Source organism: Branchiostoma floridae, chromosome 16 (genome assembly GCF_000003815.2).
Source record: "Branchiostoma floridae strain S238N-H82 chromosome 16, Bfl_VNyyK, whole genome shotgun sequence".
Classification (NCBI taxonomy): Eukaryota; Metazoa; Chordata; class Leptocardii; order Amphioxiformes; family Branchiostomatidae; genus Branchiostoma; species Branchiostoma floridae.
In genome coordinates, this window is record NC_049994.1 from 857,759 (window position 1) to 867,691 (window position 9,933).

The 9,933-nt window shown below is 42.7% G+C and overlaps 1 protein-coding gene across 1 annotated transcript; it reads right to left on the minus strand.

Moving 5' to 3' along the window:
- Positions 1 to 2,190: 2,190 nt before the first annotated feature.
- LOC118403903 (keratin, type II cytoskeletal 1-like) lies at positions 2,191 to 9,933 on the minus strand. Its single transcript, XM_035802762.1, has 9 exons — positions 9,192 to 9,933; positions 7,327 to 7,387; positions 6,751 to 6,846; positions 6,090 to 6,257; positions 5,400 to 5,525; positions 4,630 to 4,823; positions 4,052 to 4,117; positions 3,052 to 3,212; positions 2,191 to 2,537 (listed from the first exon to the last, which is right to left on the minus strand). Exons 1-9 carry the CDS (start codon positions 9,830 to 9,832, stop codon positions 2,509 to 2,511), a joined length of 1,542 nt encoding a protein of 513 aa, XP_035658655.1. The 5' UTR covers positions 9,833 to 9,933; the 3' UTR covers positions 2,191 to 2,508.

The window sequence follows — 9,933 nt, forward strand, 5'->3', positions numbered from 1 at the left end:
TTTTTACTAGCTTTCAACTACTTATGTATCATATTGTTTCCTGTAACGACTTTGTACTGCGATTCTTTACTTTTTACAATAAGGGAGTGATTTTGGAAGTCTCCCGACATGTTCCTTTATGAATTCTGAATTGTTGAGCAATTAAAGAAATTAACTGTTGAATTATAAAAGAAATTAAAAAAATCTGCTGTAGTTCCTACAATCGTATTCGTGAAGAAATTCATTTTTAATTGCCATCGCCAAGAAAGCTATGTTTTCGGTTATTCACGTATCTATATGTAGGTCAACCGCATATATCTCGAGAAATTGCGGATTGAACTTTGTGATATTTGGTAGGTGTGTAGCGGTTGTGGAAAGGAAGGCCAAGTTAAAAAAGTTTACCTGGCGTTTTTATACGGTAATGTAGCGGGCTTTGTATTTTTGTGCGCTTGTTTATAGACAGCATGACTCAAGAAGCAGTAAATGTATCTTCACGATATCTTATAGATGTGTAGCGGTTGTGGTGGGAAAGATCACGTGCAAAAATGGATTACCTGGCTTTTACCTGCGGCGCTGTCGCTGGATTTGTACGTAAGGGCGTTTGACTCTGTCCTTGATAACTCTAGATGTTGTTGATGGATCTCAATGATGTTAGAGAGGCGTGTAGCGTTTGTAAAAATAATGGTGAAGTTCGAAAATGGCTGATCTGGCTGTGCTGCAGCGGGCTGTATATGTAAGTGCGTTTGGCTGTGGACAAGACAACTGGAGACGTCGCTGATGGATCTTGGTGATATTTGGTGCATTGAAAGGGTCACAAAAAGGAAAGTCAAGCTCGATAATGGGCCTCATAGCAACTGGTTACGGTACTGCAGCTGAGATGAGCTTCAAAGTTTGAGCTTAAATTTTCAAGGGCCAGGTTCATGATTTTTAAGTGGTGGATAGCTGTTGAGCTGTTGTAAACGGCGTAAGTCCCCCCCCCCCAGCAGCTTGTTTGGAACTGCAGTGGGTCTTATAGTTTGTAACTTTTGAGAATGATACCTGAAGCGGGAAATGATGGATATTCTTTGTAGGTCAACCGCATATACCGTTGGTACCTTAGGCGATGATTAACATATTGAGATACAAATTATGCATATCACTATCTATTTTAAATAATTGTATGGGAAAACGTCTTTAACGACTGCAGCATACTGTACAAGCATTCAGCTTTGCTCTATGTGGTTCACAGCTGCTGTCTTTAGATCTAGGTCAATAGGTCAACATACAGCTGGCATTATCTAGTTGGGCTATTGGAAAACATGACTGGTTTCATAACTACAGCTTAAGTGAATCTGAAGATAGACATAGTGAGATGTTGATTGTGTAAAAAATCCAATTTGCATAATTTATGAAATTGTAAAAATCCGATGCGTTCAATGATAGTACAGGTTGTACTTCGATGTTATGACATGTGTTCTATATGAGCGCATTCGTGATGTAAATACAGAAAATGTCATTCATTCTAAATTGTGCACAATTACCCTACATCATGTAAGAATTTGCCAACTGCACTTAGCTACAACCCACAAGAGGCACTTTTCAGCTGCAAACATACGGCCACAACACTCAAAACCCAGGACTGTGCATGTCCAACGTAGTGCGTGTCTGCCAAACGTTTTCCAGTTAGTTTCTACAGTTGCAAACAAGTTTTCCTCAGTTTGACGCTTGATATCATTTGGAATGGATGAAAGGGAATTTACACCGTTAAAACACATGTTCATGCTGTAGTTTACTTTTTGGATAGGTGCTCTTTTAGTACTACATGAGTGAGACCTTAGAGTCCCGAATAAAGGCACTATCCATAACAAGCCGATTATTTGGCGAAGGTATGTGTTCGTGGAACTCTAGTTTTTGGTGAATTTGTTGTGAGATCAGACTTTTTGTGCCCCTAATCAAAACCCTTATCAAAATAATGGGTGGTACAAATTGAGCAACTGCACATATAATGCTTATTATCAGAATGTCGTATCAGATGATATCTACAGATTAGATTTTACACCAATTGACGGGACACAACTCGGAGAAATGTTCAAAACGTACTTATGAAACGAACTGAGATGGAATAACCAAGAAAACACGGTTTGTCAGTTCTTTAAAGCTTCTGGGGTCCCAGCGTCAAGTGGAATGGAGGCATAAGTAACTAACTTATGAATAAAAGAGAGGCGCAAAACGTACCCCTTTGTAAAAGTTTAATAAAGTATGTGGAAAGTAGCCACCAAATCCTCCACGAAAGTACCAAGAAAACAGAAGTCTTGATATTAACGGCCTACCAGTTAAACAGCAAAAGTACTAGTAGCTACAGTGGTACCCACATGCACTCTCACGTAAAAAAAACCTGATGACAGTTGGGAAATAACGTTACATTTCCCCAGTATAGATTATTATTCACCGGCTTTTATCCCTCAGCCAGAAATCAAGAGTAACAGACTACATGTTGTACTACTTAAACTGCGCGTGACGCGTCGGATGATTTGGATGTAGACGACGGCATTAGAAAGTCTTTGACGACGCTGATATTCCTGAAAAAAGAACGACTGCGTCAGAAATGATAATACATGTGAAATGTAAAAAAACGTATTACATTAACACAGTGTTCCAAGAACATTCTTATCAACAAAAATGGGTATTAACGTCTGTAAAGTCAACACATTATTATCATTTGACAGCGTTTCCTGCGCTGAAAGAATCAAACTGACCAAAATGATACATGTATCTTTTAGATACGTAGCAGCAAAGCCAAAGGATTTCTCTGTTCAAAATAAATAGATCATATAAAAGCTGCGTTCCAAAACCATATCCAGTTGCTTGAGTAACTACTTTTTGGTGCATATAAAAGCTCCTTCAAAACAAATTCCTCAGGGAATACTCAGGCTAGCCCCTGAGGCGTCGCCAAAAATTAGTGTTGAACTTGGCAACGAAATGCCTACTCTGCCATCTCGTGCATAGTATCTCTGGGAGACAGGCGGCGTCCTTACAGCATTTTAAGTACTACCAGATTTCGTTATATTTTACATTAATCTTGAAGTCTCACACCTCCGCCGCTGGTTTGGAAGCTGGAGCTGAAGCTGGAGCTGAAGCTGGAGCTGGAGCTGCCGTTGGCGAAGCCTCCTCCAAACCCGGCACCACCGGCACCACCGCCGCCTCCGCCGCCGCCGCCGCCCAGCATCAGCATGGATGAGCCGCCGCCGCTAGCTCTGTGTGATAAGCATCGGCATTGAAAGGTTAGGAAGGAGCTTGCTTCCGATGTTCTTACTTAGTTAGCATAAACTTGACAAAAGCGCTGAATGGAATTCGATGATTATTGGTTTGTGTGAAGATCCTGCACCTCAAAGTATGCAAAATATGAAGTACTTTGCATACGTTATAACAATATCCCTTCATTTTACATGGTAACTTTATTTATTTCATGGACATTGCTACAATGTAATACAGAGCACATCCCCAGTAAGGGTCCGTATTAGGTTCAAATGGGACATATATATAGTGCAGTTACTTAGTAATAAATAAAAAAAAACAATCATCAAAGTTCCTTTATACCAAATGATGAGAATCGCACAACAATTGTGTTACGGACCAACTTAGGATGAACAGAATTCAATACGCGTATACGACTTGCGACATTCTTGCGACATTGCAACATAAGAATCATATAAGTTAGAATGTCAATCTGCGTATAATTACTAAGAAGCCAGTAATTCTTTGCATTACCAACAAGGGAATGACAATACGATACAATTTTGAATATTTCAGTAGATCTATTTACAAAAGTGTGTATTTGAATATTCCTCCTTCCATTGTAACTATTCAGCTAATCAACGTCATTGTTTTTCAAACATTCACCGCTTTAAAAGAAAATTAACGTCAAAACATGGCAATGGCAGTGATATGTACTATCCAAAGTCAGGCTGTAGTCATATACCTACTATAGTAGTGATAAGCAGGTGTTTTATGGCATTTTCCTTCGAGTAGTACTAGTAGTAAGTATATATATACAGAACACGGTGACCCTTCCAAAGGAAAGCGGTTGACTTACCCTCCGCCGCCTCCACCCACCGACAGCCCGGCAGTGAAGCGGCTTTCCTCGCCTTCCAGGAGTTTACTACAGAGAAGAACGAGCGATTCATATGATATTCAGTTTTTACAAAGGTACACTGTATCATTTCCAGCAGACACACTGCTGCACAAATGCATGTTTATCTGTCAACTTCCAGACGCTTTTACAAAGAACAGTTCAAAAGGGAAGCAATTACATCTATCTAGCATACCAAGTAACCAAGAATTGAAGAAGTGAAATGAGGCTGCCACATTCTGATCCAGACTTAATGAGTGACAGGGAATTATCCTGCTGTACAGGATTGTTAATCATCGTTTGAGATGTCAGAGGTGAGATGGTAGCGCATAAAACTTGTAATACCAAATGAGACGGAAAACAAGCATGACTCCAGGCGAGACGGGCATGTTTTTTTTACATCATGACGAAAGCGTCCTAAGTCTGCTTCAATTATTTTCTAAGAACAGGTTCATTTTCTAACCGAGAGCCATTACGGAGAGAAACAAGGGGTCACACAGGCAGGCAGACAGGAAATTCGTTTCTTAACAAATCTGCCGTACCGGTAGGCGGAGATCTCGATGTCCAGAGCCATCTTGACGCTCAGGAGTGAGTTGTACTCCGTCATCTGCGCCTTGATCTGCCCGCGCAAGGTCTGCAGCTCCGTCTCCAGCGCGGTGATCTCCAGTTGTTTAGCCTCGAGCTGAGACACCCCCTTCGCCTCCACAGCCGCCAGCTGCTCCTGCAGCCGCGCGTTCTAAAACAGTACGGATGTTTGGGTTTGAGTTCATTTAGATCCACAATGAGCCTCATAAGAGGCTATTCTTCCTGTGGTCTACACATTCATATTTACACAGTACATTCATATTTCACATTACAATTCAAAAACATACAGAGACATATAAAGTGAAAATAAATAGCAGAAGTAACATGATTCCTCACAATCAATAATTACACAGTCCAATACATTGCTAATTGTCGCCTATGCTGTTCCACAACTGTGACATCCTGTACAGATGTCACATGATACACACACATGATGCTGCTTCAATAGATCAACGCTCTTACACTTCGGTAGCTCAAAGTTGTGTGAGCACACAACTACCGAAGACCATTGACATCAATCAGCAATTGTGGATGCGATAAGTATACGGTATTTTGTACAATTGCGCTGCAAGCATTTGAGTTAAACGTCCTTTTTTAGTGACAAATAAGTGCAGCTGATGACCACGGGAAATCTTGTCAATTGTAAGGACTGTAAACGTGTAAGGATCAGTAGAAAGCAAATCTTAGGCACATCTTTATCCTTTCTTGATAACATGATTATGCTCACCCTTGACTTAGCGGCATCCAGCTGTGACTGTATCTTCTTCATTTCACTGCCGTACTTGGACAGCTCAGCGCGCGCAGCAGACAGGCCACCGCTGGCACTTCCACTCTGCTGCTGCAGAGACTCAAACTGACCAACACAACAACTGGCTCAACTTGGATTCCAGGGAAGCTGAAGGTTTCGTATATCATTGGCTATCTGACGACTTTGTGCCGATTCACTAACCAAACTAGTTACAGTTTAGAGTTAGCTTTTAGACTAGAGTAGACATATTCTGTACTGTTCTACACTGTATGTTTGCCCCTTTCATGTTGACTTTCATGTGATGATGGTAATTGTCATTGTCCCTTATATTACTAGTATCATACAATTTGATAACCTTAAGCAGGCTTTTTTGCATGTTCAACCTAGAGTCCAACGACCTCATACCTTCGCCAAATGGTTTGAAACTTTTGGAGTGCAGTGTTTATAATTTTCAATACAACCACAGCATGTCCAGAACACGAAATATCCCGCTGCAGTACCTTAGCCAATATGGCGCCCAATATTGAACTTGACTGTCGTTTTATGACCCCTACCCACCTACTAAACATCATCAGGATCCATCCATGGCTTCTCGAGTTATGCTGTTGAAACACACACACACAGACCCACAGTCAAAAACACAACCTTCTGGCGAAGGTAATAACTTACCTTTGTTTCATACCAGCTCTGTGCCTCCTGCTTAGACTGTAGTGCCAGAGCTTCATACTGAACGCGCACTTCCTCCACGATACTGTCGAAGTCGATATCGGGGCTCGCCACGGTCTGCAGCTCCAGCGTGCCGCCGTCCAACACCTGGCCCTGCAGTGCCTCCAACTCCTGGGCAGGTCATTGGGCAAGCGGAAAAGGCATTACGGTCCGGTAGAAAATATTTTGTTTTACCTTTTTGAAGATGATAATTTCAAGTAAAATGGCAAAGACTACCAGTCTGTGTAGAAATGGGAAACAGCCTGCCTAGGTGTATATATATCGTCTTCTACTGTCTTCCAAAAAGGAGTCGAACCCAATAACCCAGGATATAGAGTTAGCTTTTACCAGTTTTAGACTAGATTAGACACTTGTAATATTGTATTTTACACTGTTTGTATCTTTTATGTTACCTGCAATTAGCCCACGGGCAAGAATTTGCAATAAAACTTGTTATGTTCCCAAGCTACAAGTACCTCATACAAAATTCCAGTTGGAAATTTGCCTTCAGGATGATATAGCATTAATTTGTCTCACCGGGTCCTCACAGTTTTTACTGTTTTTTGTACCTTTTTGTGTCTCTCTGTCTCCCTAACATGTCTAAGGCATGGAAAATGTAACTCACCGCCGCGTACACCTCCTTCAGGAAGTCGATCTCTGCCTTGATGGTGTCCAGGCGGGCCTCCAGGTCCACACGTTCAACACTCACGCCGTCCATTTCCTACAGCATGGGTGTACAATTTGTTTTCCAAACCTTCACAAAGTCAATCTTGACCCACACCGAGGTGTATGATATGTTGTCATAACGCCTGGTCATAACCAACATGAAATTGGGCATTCTTATTGTTCCACGTCGCCTGGCTATATGATCATGGGTAATAAACATATCATATATTGCTCACAATTGATCCATAATCAACCTCCTATATATATTTCTGCAGCACCGGATATCAACCCTAACCCTATATCTGACGTTACATAACGGAATTATTACACAAACCCAACCACCCATGGCGCACGCACACAAACATCAACAAATAAATGCGCGCGGATGTGCACACACACACACACACACACACACACACACACACACACACACACACACGCACACGCACACGCACACACATATATGTATGAATACTAGTATATATATATATTAATTGGTACCGTGTGTTGTTTAACAGTTGATATAGGTACTCACAGGTCTCAACTTCGTCACTTCTGCCTGAAGAGTCTCCACGGTTGTGTGTTCGTCCTCGTAGCTGCGGGTGGAATCAAATATGATTAATACACAACCAGTTAACTTCTATCTGTTTAGTTGAATATGGATCCAAACAAGCTCAGTTCCATTAGTATGTAGGCTTCCTGCGCGCGCGCGCGCGCGTGTGTATGTGTGTGTGTGTGTGCGCGTATGCGTGTGCGTGTGTGTGTGTCTTCATACTTTGTTTTGGTTGGCATAAAGTAAACAAAGTATTGAGGGATTGCATACTATAAAGGCATAAGTGAGAAAAAACTCACTCTCCAGGCAGAGGTTTTTGTTCTATTTTGTCAGATTTTCCTTTATATTACATCTCCTTTATGGCTTGGTGGCATCAAAAGAAGAAAAAAACTGGCAACATAGAAAGCTTGACAAAAACGCCTAAAAAATCTCTGTTTGGAGAGTAGTGCTTTCGCTGGACAGCCCCGCTGGGAACCAGTTCTACTACTTTGTGATCGATTATCTTGTCTCATTGTGCAGTCACCAGATACAACCTGATCTCGCTTATTGTTCGACAAAATGCTTGATCCGGATCTTGGTCAAGATCTTATCATTTCTTCCTCAGATCTACATGTTTCCACAGAGGAAATATGCTATTTTTTGTTTACACTTTACATCTAGGGTCGTGTTTACGAATCAACCAACCATCCCTAACGATATCCCATACGAACCCTTTCATAAAACTTTGAATTGTACGGTTCTGTATCATGTCTAATGGCACGACTGTCAAACATCGCGTCTTCTTAAATCACATTTGCTGAAACATTCAACAACAGATTCTGTCGTCAGAATAAATTTGTATTGATCAGTGTACATGTTTTAGATTCTGATTCCGCCAGAATGTAGGGAATTCCATCTACACGAGAAGAACCGGACATAAGATTTAAATCTGTGATGTATTTTGTCTGAGCTATAAACGTTACAGAAAAATGCCCGGAGGGACTGGTCAGCGGAGGTCAGCTGACTGTGGCCATCTGGTCAGAATGGAACGTGTACCTCGGCAGATTGGAGATTCATCAGAAAAATCTTCCTCTTAGTACTTAGACAAAACAATTTCCTTTACTTTATTCTATTTTAGAATTGTCAAGACTTTAAGAAGTTTGTGATATGTGTGTGTCAGTAAACGTGAAGAAACGGGGTCACATCTATCCGACAAGGTGCCCTGAGGATATCCCATTGTAAGGAACCAGCCGACCTAATTCATAGTATGAAGCAACAATGCATGTATAGACCGTGTAAGCAGGTCGGACAATTGAAGCGTATCACTCAGCCCATCTACAGAAGAACAAGGCGTTGAATTTGCCTAATATCAGAGCAGAGACCCCCTGAAAACCTGATTAATCTAAATCAAAGGAGTTATAAGAACAATGTGCGACTTTCCCCAGAAGAGGCGTTGTTATTTCATTTACCATCTAGAGTTCATCTTCTCTAGCTGTGATATATACCTCTTATGTTTGCTGGTGCAGCCAAGCGCTGACACCCTTTTGTCGCCTATGTTGGCAGCTCTATGTGTGCAGCCAAACCATTGAATACACTAATAAATCGCTCTCATAATATCTAATCATGTAACACCTAAGCATGTGATTTTCGTCACTTTATGGTGTCAATGGTACTTAACTGACCACCACCTTTTTGGCAAAAATGCTGAACAATTATAGGGGGCGTGTATGTCTACCCCTAGACCCCTAAGGCCATTTCAACTGTCCAGACATAAGGAGGGTATATGGAACGATTTCCCAAACAGTTCCTCCGACAGAATCCAAACCGTCATGACCGTGCATTGATGGTATGAAAAGAAAACTGTGTACCTTTTTTTCATGGTGGTCACTTCAGCCTGAAGCCCGTCGCTCTCGGATTGCAGGACGTTTTTCTCGTTGATGACCACCTCAGTGAGCCTTTTGATGTTGTTCAGCTCTGCCTCCCACATCTTGCCGATGTCTGGTCCTCCCACGCCCGCCTTCTTCTGTACCATCTCCAGTTGTAAGGTAAGCTTACGATTCATCTCTTCCAAGTAGCGCACCTTGTTGATGAAGGTGGCGAATCTGTCGTTCAGCCCGGCCAGCTCGTCCTTGTCACCAGACCGATCCACGCGGACTTCTCCGAGGCTGACGAGCATCTGCGTGGCCTGCTCTGCCGTCATGGAGGAGCCTCCATAGCTCCGTCCACCACCGCCTCCAGCTCTTCCCGCGCCCATCATACGGGCTCCTCCTCCAGCACGAGCTCCAAAGCTTAATCCGCTGCGGCCTCCCATGCTGAAACTGGAGGAGCCTGAGCTGCGAGCCCCTCCGCCGAAGCTGCCCCTCCCCCCGAGGCCAGCTGCCCCGCCCAGGCTGCTCATGCCACCGAAGCCACCTCCTCCAGACGCATGGAAGCTGCCACCACCACTAGAACTCGAGAAGGACGCCGACGAGCTGGACTTGAAGGCGGTATGCTGCAGAATCGTACTCATCTTGAGAAGTAGGGATCCTATGAAGCTATATAGCCAGGTACTGGGGGCGTTGTGCGCGGTGAGTTGGCTCGGCACAGAATGACCAGACAGCTCTGCTCAGC